Genomic DNA, 17,909 nt, shown 5'->3' on the forward strand with positions numbered 1-17,909 from the left:
CTAAACTAATTAAATTCCAGGATAGTCTCTCGCCTCCTTAGTAGCACAGTCAAGGATTTGTTAAAGCACTTAATTCATATACCGCAGATTACATCTCCCCATATTACATATCTGGACCATGTTTAAAGTAGGGGTGACCATTTCACTCACTGGATGAATCCTAACGCTCACTGAAAATAAAATATTCCTCTTTCCACCTCTAATCATACAAATTACTTTACTTCAGGACTCCTTTATGAATCCTCCAACTAAAGGAAATATTTTCTTAGCCTTCACAATTTTAGACACCTCAATCGGCTTACATTTTCAACGAAAATAAGACACCATCCAATCTTTACTCACAGCTAAAATGTTCCAGATTTAGTAACATTACAATTCTCCTCTGTACTCTTCAGAGCTATCACACTTTTCCTGCAATGCAATGACCAGAACTATAAGCAGTACTCAGAATTTGGGTTATTAGAAAAAAGAAATGTGATTTGTATGCAAGTCTCTCATTGCATTGATCAAAGATATTTACATTCAGCACACCTGGTACTATAAATCTTCCCCATAAAAAGTCACATTTCACATCATCCATTGTTGCACAGGTGTCGTAATACTGGATCAACAATCACATCCAGGTAATAGATCGGGTAGATGCACAGGGTCTCCTGCCCAGAGTAGGGGAATCGAGGACCAGAGGACATGGGTTCAAGGTGAAGGGAAAAAGATTAAATAGGGATCCATAGGGTAGCTTTTTCCACACACAGGGTGGTGGGTGTACAGAACAAGCTGCCAGAGGAGGTAGTTGATCCTAGGACTATCCTATCGTTTAAGGAACAGATAGACAGGTACATGGATAGAACAGTTTTAGAGGGATATGGACCAAGCGCAGGCAAGTGGGACTAGTGTAGCTGGGACATTGTTGCCAGTGTGAGCAAGTTGGGCCAAAGGGCCTGTTTCCACACTATCACTCTATGACATCCAACACAAGAGAAACAGAATAGAATGGTTGCCTTTTATTGAAGTCTCCCTCCAAAGAGTGAGTGGGCAATGTCCCCGATTCATAGTTTGTTTCTTTGCCTAATGGTTGCAGAATAATAGCATCTGAGCCAAAGTATAACCACAATGGTTTTATTGAGCGTGTAAAAGGACGCCTGCTCCCATTTTATGTTCTCCGACCATGATTTAATCATACTGCATCTGCAGATTTATGGCTCTTTTAGCCCAATCTAAACAGATTCAACCAACATTCTATGCAGAGAAAGATTTAATGCCTCAGGTCAATTAACTGGAGAATTAAGAAGACAAATGTGTTGTACGTTGCTATAGGCGGGTACCAAGATTGTCCACATGACAATGCTGTTGGAGCTGTTAATGCACAAGACAGTTCAGAAAACATGTTAAACCTAATTTACCTCCCACAACTGCAGACCATGCTAGAAACTTTTGATGATCTTACAAAGGACAGAGCTCCCATCTTGAAGATAGACACAAAATGCTGGAGTAACTCAGCAGGACAGGCAGCATCTCTGGAGAGAAGGAATGAATGGCCTGTTAACTTCTTGATTATGCACAAAAAAGCGACAAATGTTTTACCCAAAAAGACAAAATAGTTTTATTAAACATTTTATCCTCAGCTGTTAACAAAAATCAACATTACTAAATAACCTAGGCAATACAGATACAAGTACTCAAAGAAAAACAATAACATCTGAATTTATAAATAAAAATCGTTCAGGTTTCAAAATTAACCCATGTTTCCAAGCTGGTCAGAATTTCTTAATTTGAGTATGTTGCTGCATCAGCTCAGCATTAGAAGAGAAGTGGAGTTGATTAGTTATTTCATGATCACATTGTGTTTCATAGGTATAAACCAAGGCCTTTGAATAGTTATAACTTTCACATCCAAGTCAAATGGCATATGAAGACCTGACCATGTATCCAAGCTTCAATTCAGCAGCTGTATTACATCAGCACTGAATTTGCATTGGTTGATCAGTTCCAACCTTTCCAGAAACCAAGCAAGCTCCAATTCCACAGAAATAGTGCACGTCAAGTTATATTTTAAAATCACACATTTACAAAAACCAATGAAACTTTACAACAATGACTTTAGAAACTAGATATCAATAAAGTAAAGAAAATAGTTGGAATAATTTGCTGAGCCAAAGCTATTGCAAGTTGGAACTAAATCACTTGCCCAGATAAAGCCCGTGTTATTTTTCCTACTTGCAGTTTAGTTTTTTTAAACTTGACAATGTAAGCAAACAGATACACAAAAAAAGATAATATGATGAAGGGGTCTAACCTCAAATCCTCATGACTGATTTAGTACAAGCTTGTATTATGCGCAAAAAAGTTTTTGGTAAACAAGACTAGACTACTATCAATAAAATGAATCAAAAGTACATTTCATATTTATGTATTTAATCAATGCATCCCAAGGTTTCAGGATCAATGCACAGGTCAGTTCAAATCACTTGCAGTCAATGGGAAATAAACAAATTGAACTTTATACGACAAGTGCAGGTTTAAAAAAAAAAAAACTTGGGGGCAATAACTGTACATCCAAACATTTCTCCACAATATCCTTCAGTTACACACATCCTGCAGTTAATTTTCCTCATCATCTGTAGAATAGGAATGCCATGTCAATCTCTCTTCGTAAAATGCAATCACAACCTGTGGACACTTAACATTGGCTTCCTTGGATGGGACCAGATCGGCATCATCAGAATCCTTCCTAATAGGGAGTTAAATGAGAAACATTTATACAATGTTTAGTTATATAAAAAGCATTCTAAAGACAACATTTTGAAAGTAGACTTTGATTTAATGACAAACCTGAGCAGTAAAAGTAATTCAGATGACCAAGAGTGTAACTGCTAAAATCAATGCAACAGTCAAACCAAGTCTAAAGCATTTAAGCACATGGGGCAATTTTGGCGCAGACATAAAACGGACAATGAAATAAAATTTGCCTTAGCTTCATCACTAAAATCCCACATGTGCTAGAAATAAGACCTGTACAGTAAAACCAGATGCATCTCAATTAAAACCATTTTCCAATACATTGTTTAAATTTGACCACAAGAGGCCACTAGTTTAAAAAAGAGTAAAACAAAACACTTTGTTTTATAGAAATCTGAATAAAAATACACACATTTTCAACATGTATATAAAAAGATTCATTTTTATATATATTTTTCCAGTTCTGATGACTACCAACCAGTAGCTCCAACATCAACCCCATAATGGAATACTTCAAAAGAATGGTAATTATCCACATTGGCGCCAAACTTTCAGGCCCCATGGCTTGCAAAGGCTTGGGGCCTGCAAGGCTTGCAAAAAATAGCTCCAAGGAGGACAATCTCTCTTGCTATACATTCAGCCAGATCACTTTGACAGGAACACTTATCAGGATCCTATTCATTGACCACAGCTCAGCCGTGATCACCATATAATAGATTACAAATATCAAATGAGATAAAATGGCCCAAGAAAAATGAAATGAAATTCTCAACTAAAATGGAAAATAGACTAATTCACAACATAGTTCTTACCACTTCATCAGAAACATCAATTCGCCACTCGAGTCAGTTGCACCAATGATGCGTTCTGGCTCCAATCCTCTGGCAAAACCTCTTGGTTGATTGTCAGTCTTAGGAGGGAAAAAAATTGTTATTCATTAGCATGCATCAAAAATTGAAGTTGTGTAAAACGTGAATGAACAAACTAAGAAACTGTATAATACCTTGCAGAATATTAATAGGCAAGGGTAGCAAAGAAATTGAAGATCAGAGAAACAAAGAGAGGCAAGTAACAATTCAAATACCAAGGTAGATAGGCTCAGTGGTTGCGGAAATGGTAAAAAAAATAATAAAAGATTCAGTCTACTGAACCGGGTCATTATAGGTTGGGAAACAGGGTGCAAAAAATAATAATTCTTCAGCTTCACTCATGGGCAAAAGCACAGCCAAACGAAGTTACTCCAAAGCTTGGCTCCTATGCTCCAATTGTATTATCATCTAGATCTCACTTTGCTCTTGGCATGAACTGCTGCCCCATTCTTAGTCACGTGTGTGACCAAAATTATGAAAAGCTGTGGAATACATCTCTTCTAATTCTGAAAGCATTACAGGTATATTGTTTTGTACTGTGTATGATTCTTTTTTTCCCCCAAAGTTAATTGTGAAATATTTATGTTATGCTGACAATGTTTGGTTGACTTCACACGGAAGCATTTTTGTCATAACTAATTTTTATCTCACAAACTCTTGTGAATTTTAAAAAGCTAGTTATTTTCAACTTTTTTTATTTTTTTAAGTATGTTTTAAAGTATGTTTTTAATCTTTCTTTGTGTGTTTTGTGTGGGGGGTGGTGAGGGGGAAACCGTTTCGGTCGCCTCCTCCAAGGAGAGGCGACTTTTTCCAGGTCGCCTCCCCCGTGGCCTAACAGCGAGGATTGGCGCGGCCTTTCCCGGAGACGTGCCCGGGGCTCGGGGCTCCGGGTGCAGCGTGGACTGTCAGCGCGGAGCAGGCGAGCCCTCGCTGGGGCTCGCTGGAGGGGAGCGCTCCGTTTCGTTGGCCCGCAGCAGCCGGCAGCCTGAAGCCGCGGTCTGCACAGCTCCAGCTGGCGCGGCGTCTACAGCCCGGGATCCCTCGTGGGGGACCCGGGGTAAGAAGAGGCCATCACTGCCGACCCGCGGCCAACTTCTACCGCGGGCGCGGTATGGACTTAACATCACCCCTGGACGGGAGTTTCGACCGCCGGCCCTGCAGTCTGCAGTGCTTCTGGCTGCGACGTGGAGGGAACTTTAAATCTTCGGCCGCCGGCCTACACCAGCTTAAAGCCGAGGTCTCCGGTGGAGAAGAGCTGACTCTGGACTTACCTGGACTCGTACCTTGTCCTTACCATCTGGACGCCCGCAGCGGCGGCTGCGGAGGGTTGAGGTCCCGACCACGGGGGGAAATGGAGGACTGGCCAAATTGTGTGCCTTCCACCACAGTGATGAATGCTGTGGTGGATGTTTATGTTAAATTTTTATTGTGTTTTTGTGTGTGCTCTTTATCATTGTATCGCTGCTGACATATCCATTTCACATGTGACAAATAAACCGTATTGTATTGTATTGTACATCTGTCATTATTGCTTCCATGAAGACAAACATTCAATTTAACAAAAAGTCTTGTTCACCAGCCAACACTATTTTTTTATAGGTTTAACTAACCTCCACGATCTGAACTCTAACACATAGAAATCTATAATGGAAACCTATTTGATCATTAGCATCCTGTTAATTTTGTCAAGACAAGAAACAGAATGTGTGAAAGTTTAAAGGGCCTGACCCACTTGGCGATTTTTTCAGCGACTGCCGGCATAATTGACTGACGCATCAGGTCACCAAAAAATTTGCGGCGTGATGACGTATGACGCGCGGTGTTTTTCTTTTGTCGCCGCTGGATTTTGAAATGTTCAAAATCATTTGTGACCCTGATATGACGCCTGCAGTCGACGAACAAAAAATCGCCAAGTGGGACAGGCCCTGAACTTTCCTATCCCATCCCTCATTCTTGTAAACTACTGCATACCTTTCTCCCCACAACTCTACAACTTTTAAAATGCTCTACAATCTTTCATTCTAATCTAATCCTTTAATCCCTTTGCACCGCAACTAACATTAGAACACCTTCAAACATCTGGCATTCATTCATGTTTTAAGTGCATCTTTTACCATACAACTAATAACTTAAATTTCACCAGAAATTAAACAGCAAAATTTTAAAATCCAAAAATGCACATGACCAACTCTACTGCTAGTTTAGAATATAAATCACATTGAATCGCATCGTTGATTACCCTGAAACAAAAACAAGCGGTCTCACTTACAACTTCAAATTGACATCCAAATATTAAATAGTAAATTCATAATTAGCTAGCCATTATGCAGGTGGCAATAAAATGTAAATTGGCAGCAGACACATAATATGAATTTATACCATCTGCTACATACTTCCCAACTGGCTAGGTTTTCACTGGTGGGGTGGAATGGGAATAGCTAAATGCCTGGGGCCCAAAAGTACCCCACAGAGACCAAATTTATGCACTCAATGAAACACAAGAGACATGTCCAAGGAGCACAATTGTTTATCATGAGTGAGAAATAGTGCAGTTGCAGTTTTATTGTAAACAGCAAAGGTAATTTATATCATTTAGACTCAATGTAAACAAGTTGCATCAGCTGACTCAGTTCTGAAAACATCAATCCAAAAAAGTCTCTTACCGGGTCCTTTTTCTTTTTTGGCTTGTTTTCTTCACTTTCATTTTCGGAAACAGATTTTCGTTTGAATGCATCTGTACGCTCTTTGGTGGCTTTTTGGGAATCTAGAAATTCCTGGATCAATTCTGGACAATCCAAATTGTCCTCTGGCTCCCACGTATTATCAGCACTAAAACAAATTCATAATATAATCAAGTAAAAGCTTACTCAAAAAAGCCTGATTCCCATTAAACAAAGTAGATTTATTCCAAAAGCAGAAGCGCAAAGGGCAGATCTAATTCATATTCTCTTTGCGTGGGGAAATCATGTCCAATTTGTGCCCAAACAAGTTCTTAAAAATGTAAAGAACAATGTCCAATGTCATTGTAACCCTTTCAAATTAACGGCAAACCTTAACAGAAGTAACTTGTACTAATACAGCAATGAAGCAAGCAGAATGGGTCTGAAGAAGGGTTTCGGCCCGAAACGTCGCCTATTTCCTTCGCTCCATAGATGCTGCTGCACCCGCTGAGTTTCCCCAGCAATTTTGTGTACCAGCAGAATGTTGAGTAGCTTTAAACCTAGCATTCTGGTATTGGTGACATAACATCCACCCTCTTAACAAAATAGTTCACTTTTTATATAGCTTAACTTTTATTCTTCTTATACACGTTAAGGACAAATAAAGTGCATCCATATTGGAAACATACATGAAATTTTAGAAAAAGTGTCGAAACAGTCAATGGCAGCAGGTATTAAGGAAATGAAAGGTTGCTGTACCAGACATTTGCTCTGTACGAATATTATTGTGCATTAAAATATTAAGAACACTTACACCAGGGACATCAACCCGATTTTACTGTTGAACAGTTTATGAGTTGAATGACAAAAGATTATGAAACCTGAACTCTAGTTTAACACCAGCATTGTTGTGTAGTGATAAAACACTATCAATGGCCAACTTTATCCAATGTCCTTCAGGAACTGAGACAAATGTAATATGCAATGTGTGGAAATAGTCCTTTAGCCCAACCAGTCCACGCAAGCCTCTTTCATCTAATCAAATGACACGTCATTCTCCAATGCATCAACACTATTCCCTCAATGAGGCTATGTTACAATGTTCTGATTCTCTAGGTTTTTTTGTGATTATCCAGTATTGATAGCTGTTCAGCACGTAGTTCCAAATCGTGTAACGTTTCTTTTTCCTTTAAATCCTGTTATAATCTTAAAGACCTCTTAGCACTCAGCACCCTGTACACTCTCATTATCCTGCACATCAGGGCCAATTCACAGAAGTCAATTAACCTACAAACGGTAGATATTTGGAGTGTGGGAGGAAACCGGAGAAAATCTGAAAAAAAGGTTAGCACTCAGTTAAGATTGAACTCGGGTTTCTAGTGCTATAAGGCAGCAACTTTACCACTGCGCTGCACCACAACTTTTAATTCTACCCAGAGAGAAATAAAGATTAATGATTGGCTTGCTCACTTTGCAAAACTGTCCTGTTAAAATAGGATTCAACTGTTAGTGATAGATACATTTTGGTGAGATCTTTGTGTCTCTATCAAATCCAGACTCTTGCCGTCCAAATAAGTTGTCTCTCTATTCCTCCAACTCATTCACCCACTTTGAACCTTGCATGTCTCTTCTGCAAGATCGTTAAATGTCCATCTGAAATGAATTGGTTCTCCTATGTATTTAGTGTCCACCTCTTTACTAATTTCATATTACTACAAATTTAAAAATTATAGGAGCCAAATGTTGCAAATAAAGTGCGTGACTCAATTATACCATTTTGATTGCATACCTATTTCTTTTAAGCAGATCGGAATAAATATAATGACCAGTGGGTAACTTTAAAATATTAGAAGATTGCTAGTTTTTGTCAGTGGTGTGGAATCAATCTTTACATAAGAAGGATTTCACAGCACCATGTGCAGCAACATATTGTAAAATCACTTCCACTAATAATCCTGCAACATGAAAGAAAGACACTATCAATGGACATTGAATTTCACGATCAATTAACCAGTAAGGCACAAAAAAAATCAAGTAATTTGGAAATGTTTCTACAATTATGGGTGGAAGTGGAGACCTTTAAATTATGACAGTGTTACAAAATAATACTTGATTTATTTCCAAACTGAAACAGTCTATCTGTAGAATTTCAAATCAAAATGGTATGCCCATTTCACCGTCCAACATTCAAACAGAGTAAAAAAAGATTGCTTTTGCAGTAAAGATCCTTACTCTGTAAAACCTTTCCACTTCAAAAGATATTCAACCCTTCCTTGTACAACTCGTCTGTCTAACACTCGTTCAACAATATATTCTTCAGGCTGAACATCTTCAGATTTTTTTGTCTTGCTACCTTGTTTCTTTCCCATTTTTGCTGCAAAAAAAAAAGACGATAAAACACAAAGTGTGCAGTAGCATAAAATATTTGAATATTTTCTTTTAAACAATCTAAATTAACAAAAAAACAATTTATGCTACATGGCCCCATGTTTCCCTTTATCTTACAAAAGGAGCCCAAGCTAAGGTTGGAATTTGGATTTGAATAGTGTTCCAGTTTTCTCCATTATCAACTGTTAAGCTGAGTGGAACATGCTTACATTATGGCACAAGCCAACAATGTAGGAGATTAAGGTATCTACACAATAGCTTTGCCATTAAGTATTGAAAAACTGACCACTGGCAGCTCCTCAAATCCATGTACTGCAGCTAGTTAGCCCTAAAGACAAGCACTTGTACAAAAGTGAAAGTGCATGCTTGCAGGAATATTGCAGTTTGAAGCTACAAGAATATGGGAAAGCTGCACTAATCGGGTGGTTTACCAGTTGGCAAAAAACAAATCCACAAAAGCTTAAGAAAATTTGATTTCATCCAAGTAATCTGTGAACATTACCCCTTAGATTATTTCTTATAGATTTTAAGTCTCTAAAATTAACACCTTAGTGTATGCTTTGCATATTGTTATTTTAATTTCGTATAAGATTGGATTGTATCCGAACATATACAAACATAAGGTTTAACACATGGAAACACTAAATGCCTATTTTCTCTTGCAAGTACTGTAAAATAATCTCCCATGGGCAAAGCAAATGACTTAAGCAGTAACTCAAAACTATTACATAAAAAATATGCAGATACTAAATGAAAGTAGTTGAAATTACAAATCAACATGCATGCGCTTAAGATGCATCACTACTTTACAAAATAAAAACAAATTTCACACCACAAAAGTCAATATTAAGAAATGCAAATATCATAAAACATTAACTTTCAAAGTGGGGCTGCCACCCCTAAGTAGGACAGAGGATATTTTAAATAAACTCCACTCTGCATACCAAATTTGGGTACGGCACTTAAGTATAATGGGTGTTAAGAACATCTGAAAACTATTGTCAAAAATTACTGATTTCTAATCTGATAGGCTTAAATTTAAAGTTGCTTGATAATAAAGGCCAATTGCAAATTTTTAAATATGACCCATTTCTGAATCACTAACAATAATGTTGCTCTGACTTATTTTTCCTTACCTGATTCACCTCTTGAAGCAAATACATACAGAGAAAATGGGCAGAGAAAAATTGCTGGAGGAACTCAGCGGTTCGACCAGTATCTGTGGAGGGAGTGGACAGACGACATACAGGGTGTGGACCCGTATTCAGACCGATGGAGTAGGGGTGAGAAAATGGCGGGGGAATTGGGTCTCTTTGAGCTTCCTCCCCACACTCCATCAGTCTAAAGGTTCCCAACACAAAACGTCATATTTCTATTCCCTCCACAGATGCTGCTTGACCTGCTGAGTTTCTCTAGCATTTGGATTTTTTTTTAAATCTAAGCACATCGAGGCAAAGTGCTGCAATGAACACAAAACAAACTTGCTCGTGCTTAAGCTCAGAACAAGTTTTCAGGTAATGCCGTTGGGCTAGGGAAGGAGAAACTGGTCAGTCACACTGCCAAGTAATATTCATTTGTAATTTCTGGGGGAACCATTTATGCATACAAAACAAAAATGTCTCAACTGAAGTCAGCTGTGGTGTTTTCTTTCTTCCCCCACTTTGAAATCTAAAATCCCAACACTGTCAGTCCCCAGAACCACTGGTAGCATTAAAACAATATTTCTAATCATTGGCAACAAGAAGCAATAGTTGGAAAACTCAGTAATTTCTTCACCATACCATATTTTTACATAGTGATCTGCCAAAGCACTAAGAGCCCACAGTAGTGGGTCTAAGACAACCTTGCAACAATGGGTGCACAATATTGGGCTATTTTATAGTTTATGAAGTAAACAAAAGAGCAGATGGAGGAACTCAGCAGGTCAGGCAGTATCTGGAGAGAAAAGAACAATGTTTAAGGTTGAAATTCTTCATCTAGACTGAAAGAGTGGTGGGAATGTCGCCAGTATTAGGGCAGGGCGGGGAGGGTAAGTGGTGCTGGCAATAGGTGGATACAGCTGAGGGGAGTTTGAATGGCAGATAATAATCAGGTGGGGAGGGAATGGTGGAGATAGTAACTGAGGTTTGGAGGGGAGAAATGTATAAACAGATGCAGATTCTGGAATCCGATAGGAAGGAAAGGTGGAGTAGAAAGGAAGGGTGGTAGCAGATGTGAAGGAGGGGGGAAAAGGTGAGCAGAGGGGATCAGTAGGAAAGTATGAAGGAGGAGGAAAGAAATTGGGGGAATGGGGTGTGTCGATAAGGTGGAAAATTGGAATCTGGAGCCAATCAGGGTAGATCAGAGGACAAAGTGGGTTACCTGAAATTGGAGAATTCAATGCTCATACCATTGGATTGCAGACTACCAGAGCAAAATAGGCTGTTCCTCTAGTTTGTGTTAGGCTTCACCATGGCGATGGTGGACTCAAAGTACAGACACATTGATATAGGGATGGGAAGGGGAAAGGTGTTTGGCAATTAGTAGATCCAGATGGTCAGTTTTCAGCATGGAGGTGCTCAGCAAAGCAGTCACTTACTCTGCTTTTGGTTATTAAACTTTGTCCTCACCTTCCACCCTACCAGCCGTCACATACAACGAATAATCCCCCGACATTTTCGTCACCTCCAATGGGATCCCACCACTGGCCACATCTTCCCATCTCCTCCCGTCTGCTTTCCAGAGACCACTCCCTCCGTAACTCCCTGGTCATTTAGTCCCTTCCCACCCAAACCTCCCCTTGCAACCGCAGGAAATGCTACACTCGTCGCTTTACCTCCCCCTCGACTCCATTCAAGGACCCAAGCTGTCTTTCCAGGTGCGGCAGAGGTTCACCTGCACCCCCAACCTCACATATTGCATTCGCTGCTCTACATCGGTGAGACCAAGCGTAGGCTTGGCAATCGCTTCGCCCAACACCTCCACTCGGTTCGCATTAACCTACCTGATCTCCCGGTGGCTCAGCACTTCAACTCCCCCGCCCATTCCGAATCTGACCTTTCTGTCCTGGGCCTCCACCATGGCCAGAGTGAGGACAACCATAAATTGGAGGAGCAGCATCTCATATTTCTCTTGGGCAGTTTACACCCCAGCGGTATGAACATTGACTTCTCTAATTTCAGGTAGTCCCTGCTTTCTACCCCCTTCCCAGCTCTCCCTCAGCCCACTGTTTCCACCTCTTCCTTTCTTCTTCCCACCCCCCCACCCTTACATCAGTCTGAAGAAGTCTCGACCCGAAATGGTGCCCATTTCTTTTACTCCAAAGATGCTGCCTCACCCGCCGAGTTTCTCCAGCATTTTTGTCTACCTACTCTGCTTTTGGTATCACTTAACTGAGAGGCCACACTAGAGCATTGAATGCAAAATATAAGATTGGTGAAGGTGCAAGTGCATTTGTCTCACTACATTTTCCTCACCCGAATCCCATCACCTTCTCTTCCCCCCGACCCCCCCTTCCATTGGGCCCTCTTCCCCACCACTGCTTACCCCTTTCAGTCTTCATATTCTTTTCCAGAATGCAGTCTTTTATTCTCGTTTTTATCCTCTTCCCTCCCCTTCTTGCTTTTCTGCCAATCAACCCATCCTCACCATTATCCACATTGCTTGTCAGCACTCCCCCCACCCCCTTATACTAGCTACTTCCTCTCTTCTCAGTCTAGAATGATCTCAACCCAAAACATTGACGGTCCATTTTGTTCCACTACTTTACCAGCTGAATTCTTCCTGCTGCACTCATGGGTGTCATGGTACACCAGTCATTGAAAGTAGGCATGCAGGTGCAGCAGGCAGTGAAGAAAGCGAATGGTATGTTAGCTTTCATAGCAAAAGGATTTGAGTATAGGAGCAGGGAGGTTCTACTGCAGTTGTACAGAGTCTTGGTGAGACCACACCTGGAGTATTGCGTAGTTTTGGTCTCCAAATCTGAGGAAGGACATTATTGCCATAGAGGGAGTGCAGAGAAGGTTCACCAGACTGATTCCTGGGATGTCAGGACTGTCTTATGAAGAAAGACTGGATAGACTTGGTTTATACTCTCTAGAATTTAGGAGATTGAGAGGGGATCCTATAGAAACTTATAAAATTCTTAAGGGGTTGGACAGGCTAGATGCAGGAAGATTGCTCCCGATGTTGGAGAAGTCCAGGACAAGGGGTCACAGCTTAAGGATAAGGGGGAAATCTTTAAAAACCGAGATGAGAAGAAATTTTTTCACACAGAGAGTGGTGAATCTCTGGAACTCTCTGCCACAGAGGGTAGTCGAGGCCAGTTCATTGGCTATATTTAAGAGGGAGTTAGATGTGGCCCTTGTGGCTAAGGGGATCAGAGGGTATGGAGAGAAGGCAGGTACGGGATACTGAGTTGGATGATCAGCCATGATCATATTGAATGGCGGTGCAGGCTCGAAGGGCCGAATGGCCTACTCCTGCACCTAATTTCTATGTTTCTATGCTCTCCTTTTCTTGCAACAGATCTCAGCATCTGCAGCCTGATGTTCTTCAATTCTAATTTATGAAGATGGTTAGCTCATCAAGGTAATGCACTGAATAGTTGAGCTGTACAATCAAAGTTCCTGGTTAGAATACTGGTCTATTTTAAAAGCAATTCCTAACTGCACAGCAAGATACAACTTGTCTGGTTCCTTCCATCTACATCCAGGACACCTTATATATTCTCAACAGTTCAACTTCCAATTCAACTTCGAATTTGTCCTCTCCCTCAACTTTTCTTTTGATTCCGCTCACCTTCACTCAAATGAGTGTCAGCTATTTTTGCTGGCTATGTTAAACATTCCAAACATACTCCAGCACCACACTCCAACTCTTTCTCTCCTACAAGGTCGACTGCATATGGACTGCCTCGTGCAGAACTCATCTATTTCAACCAACTTCCACCCTATCCTCAAGTTCACTTGGATCATCTCTGCCGCGTCTCACTTTTTTCTTCCAATTATCCCCAATTAAGGAGTAAGTCTATCCAGGTATCTATGTCTCTCTTTCGAACAGTTTATTTGTCTCAGTTGACAATAGGCAATGGGTGCAGGACTAGGCCATTCGGCCCTTCGAGCCAGCACTATTCAATGCGACCATGGCTGATCATCCCCAATCAGTACTCCCGTTCCTGCCTTCGTCCCATATCCCGACTCCGCTGTCTTTAAGTGCCATATCTAGCTCTCTCTTGAAAGTATCCAGAGAACCGGTCCCCACCGCCCTCTGAGGTACAGAATTCCACACTCACAACTCTCTATGTGAAAAAGTGTTTCCTCGTCTCCGTTCTAAATGGCTTACCCCATATTATTAAACTGTGGCCCCTGGTTCTGGACTCCCCCAACATCGGGAACATGTTTCCTGCCTCTAGCGTGTCCAAACCCTCAATAATCATTCTCTCAGCATATGACATTCCTAGCCCAGTTGAGGCCTAGGACATGAGATGTCAGATCCATTAGCACATCCGAGGTCCTTTCTTCAGGACATTTATGGATGGAGCCCTCATCCGCCTCTCCTTGCAATTTTGCTCTCATACCCTCATTACCAAAGTAGAACAGCGACAGAGACCAGAATTCCCTCGGTCCTTATCGTGGACCTCAACTGACGCAGCATCCAACATCATTCTCCGACATTTCCGCTGCCTTCAACGAACTTCGGCCAAGTCACATCTTCCCCTTACCACCCCTTTTTGCTTTTCTGCTGAGACCACTCTCCATGACTCCTTAGTTCGCTCACCCCTCAGCAGCTGCCCACCCCCCCCACCCCCCGGTACTTTCCTCTGCATGCACAAGAGGCGCTACACCTGTCCTGATATTTCCTCCCCCATCTCCATTCAGAGGCCTATAGAGCGCTTCCATGCGAGACAAAGATCAACATGCACAACTGACAATCTATTGGATTCAGTGTTCTTTATGTGGCCGAACACCTTCGCTCTGTCCTCCAGGACCAACACAAACTCCTGGTTGCTAGCCACTTCAATTCTTCTTCCCATTCCAGACTGACCTGCCTGCCTTTGTCCTCCTCCACTGCCAGATTGAGTATACACACAAAATTGGAGGAACAGAACCTGATGTTCAGCATAAGTAGCCCACATCCCAACAGCATGAACATTAAATTCTTCAGTTTCAACCACTCCCCTTATCCATCCACCCAGCTCTCCCCTGCACACATTTCTTTAAACTTTCCTCCACTGATGTTGCCCCCTTCCTTTCCCCTTCTCCATCACTCTGCCTCCCTACTGGGAACCCATTCATTCCCTCTACCAACCATCCCTCCTTCAGCTTTGACATTTTACTCCCTACCGTTTCTGCCTCGGTTATTACCCATACTTTGTTATCCCCAACTGACCCGCCTGCCCATCACTCCTCCTAATGATCCACCTACCATTGCAGTTCTTATCCCTCCCCCCCCCCTTACCAGTCCGTAGCATCCCTATCCAAACATTGTCTGTCCATATCGCTCCAGAAGCCACCCACAAAGTACCTCTAACAGTCTGTTTGTTACTCAAAATTCCAGCACTGACAATCTCATGTAGAACTACCAGTCTTTAACTGATTCCCAAATGCGTAGAGATTAGGTAGGACAGAAATGAAGTTGGCCACAATGCTCATCACCTAGTGTGCATAGGCTAAATGATTACAACCAAAATGCAAATGGTCACTTAAAAAAGCCACTGGAAGAAAGCTAGTAATAACACTCCAATGAGCACAAGGAGTAGAAAAATAAAGCAAAACTTACTTTCAAATTTAAACCCTGTAAGCTATTTTAAAATCATAACTTTGCTGCTCAGTCAGAAAAGGTGATCTATGACTAAACCCAAAACATTTCCTGCAATCTTTTTTGCAATGTTGGACCTTTCATGGCTAACATTTTAAATTTACAGGGAGGGGAATAAACTAATTTGCCCCTCATCTTTCAGCATGAAAATAAGGGCTGATAGCTGATCCAGTGGACTATGCAAGCAACTGACCCTATAAATAACTGTTACTACAGTTCTTCCCATTTTACACAATATAAAGCTCTAATTCCCACCAAAGTGTTAAGAAAAATAAATACAGTCTGCAAAACATGCCCAATGTATAGATTGCAGGATTTTCAGAAAAGGTTTTGTAGTTGTACTGATTCATACTACCTAGTGAAAGCATGCAAGTAAAACACAAGTGGAAAACAATTTCACACCTGGATGTCAGAACAGGATTAAAACTAACAACCCATTCAAATTTTGAACTAGACATATCAAGATTGAATAAAATAGATTGATGAATGAGACCGCACATACTTATAATCTCAAACAACCATCTTACAATTGCTTTTGTTAGTGGCATTAATAATCATTTCCTACTAACCAGGCCCTTCCTAAATCAGTTGTACAATTGACAAAAATAATTTTAAAAAGTTTCCCATGGCCATCCACCAAATTTTGCAGATTTTTAATTAATAAAGTCTGCTATTTGCAAGTGTTTTTTAAACCACCTTTAACATTAAGAACTACATAACAACTGCAGTGCCCATTTCATTGGATTGAATGCTTGTCTGGTACTCTAAGAAATTGTTAACTTCATTCTGTCCTCAAAATGGCAGATCTAGTAACATAGCACGAGTACACATTTTTATTTTGGAGCCTGGGAATTGACACACAAATTTTACTCAACGCTCAACTTAACATCAAATGATCATAAACTGTAAATGGGACATAACATGATGCATTTTCTTTATTATTTGTAAACATGGATTGACTCACTAGTAGAAACAAGGCTAATAGGAGAAAAAAAGGATTCTTCAACCGTAGTCATCTTCTACTGTGTATCCGCCTACTCAAGTCCTAGGAAAAAAAATCAGCAGTTGCTCACACATAAATAAAGTCAGCATTTTAAACACTTACATTTTGGTGTAATCAAGACAATAACAACTTTTAAAAACCTAATTAGAGTCTTTACATTATTTTAATTTAAAAAGGGACATAGTGCAAAATATCAAAATGTGTTTACAACTGTGAAGCAGTCAACGGTCAACTTCCCTTACACTAAGAAGCCAAAACAAATTAATGAGTTTTATGATTCAAGCCGAAGTGCATCTAACAACCCAGGTTTTTAAAGAACTCGAGATAGAAACTGAAATGTGCTGCACATAGAATGTACACAGGACAACGTTAAACTTTTACTAAATTTTCCACTTGAGCAACCCGATTACAACCGTTCATACTATCATACTATTCATACTCCATTCATACTGTCCCAAAACGTCGCCTTATTTCCTTCGCTCCATAGATGCTGCCTCACCCGCTGAATTTCTCCAGCATTTTTGTCTACCTTCGATTTTCTGCAGTTCCTTCTTAAACATACTATCATGGCCAATATTTTCCCCTATATCCAAATCATGCTGTTTTGTTCTCGGAAATAGTATAAACCAAGTTTAGTCTTTGGTTTATCTCAAATAAAAATTTGTCTTGAAATTAATATATTCAAGCTGTAAAGAATGCCTAACTTGTTCGTTAAGGACTTTTCGCAAGATTGCGTCTCCTACCAGTCTGTTTACTAACTTTATTAACCAAACAACAATCGTAAATATAACATTCAACTTCCGCACAGATTCAGTTAAACAATGGCCCTACTTGTATTTCTAAATTAAATTAACCTAACAATAAGCCACATAAAGGAAACAAGATAATAAAAATGTGTTAAAAGATTCACTGGACCTGGCAAACACTAACGCAAATACCAAAGAACAAATCAGATCTGTTTTATGCATCAGGCTTGAAAGAACGCGATGGCTACCCTCACGGAAAACAAAAACTAAACGACTACAACAAAGCACAGGCTCAAATAATTTTGATAATTGATAAAATATCCTTGGTGTGGCGACCCTACCCGCCCAAATCAAGCAGACAGAAAACTCTAGGCCTACACGAACCGCGTCCACTCAATGCAAACACAAGTTTATCAATTCGATAATCGGGCCCTAATTAGCACGTCTATGCGGCGCGGCTTCAGGGAGCTCCATGCAGCCGTAGCCATTGGAGCTTTGATGGCGGCCGGCTGGGAGCAAGCAAGGCCGCCGCCGCCCGCCTGCCTGATCGCTTGCCGCCCTACCTGCCCTTTTCGCTCTGTTCTGTTCTGCTCTGCTCTGCTCTGCTCTGCCTCTGTCTCGCGTCTCCGGCTCTCGCTCTCTCTCGCTCGCTCGCTCGCTCACGGTCCCGCCAAAACCACGCGCTCACGCAATGCGCACGCGCAGGCTC

The 17,909-nt window shown here is 40.8% G+C and overlaps 1 protein-coding gene across 2 annotated transcripts; it reads right to left on the reverse strand.

Moving 5' to 3' along the window:
- Positions 1-2,528: 2,528 nt before the first annotated feature.
- cbx3 (chromobox 3) lies at positions 2,529-17,909 on the reverse strand. Of its 2 annotated transcripts, XM_033047799.1 has the most exons (6): positions 17,764-17,909; positions 16,416-16,496; positions 8,498-8,639; positions 6,269-6,434; positions 3,549-3,646; positions 2,529-2,728 (listed from the first exon to the last, which is right to left on the reverse strand). In XM_033047799.1, the coding sequence occupies exons 2-6, from the start codon at positions 16,465-16,467 to the stop codon at positions 2,599-2,601; spliced, it is 588 nt and encodes a 195-aa protein (XP_032903690.1). In that variant the 5' UTR covers positions 16,468-16,496; positions 17,764-17,909; the 3' UTR covers positions 2,529-2,598. The 2 variants fall into 2 exon arrangements, with proteins under 2 accessions (XP_032903690.1, XP_032903697.1); XM_033047806.1 differs by lacking the exon at positions 16,416-16,496 and having other exon boundaries at positions 17,764-17,877.

This window comes from Amblyraja radiata, chromosome 2, assembly GCF_010909765.2.
Source record: "Amblyraja radiata isolate CabotCenter1 chromosome 2, sAmbRad1.1.pri, whole genome shotgun sequence".
Taxonomy (NCBI): Eukaryota; Metazoa; Chordata; class Chondrichthyes; order Rajiformes; family Rajidae; genus Amblyraja; species Amblyraja radiata.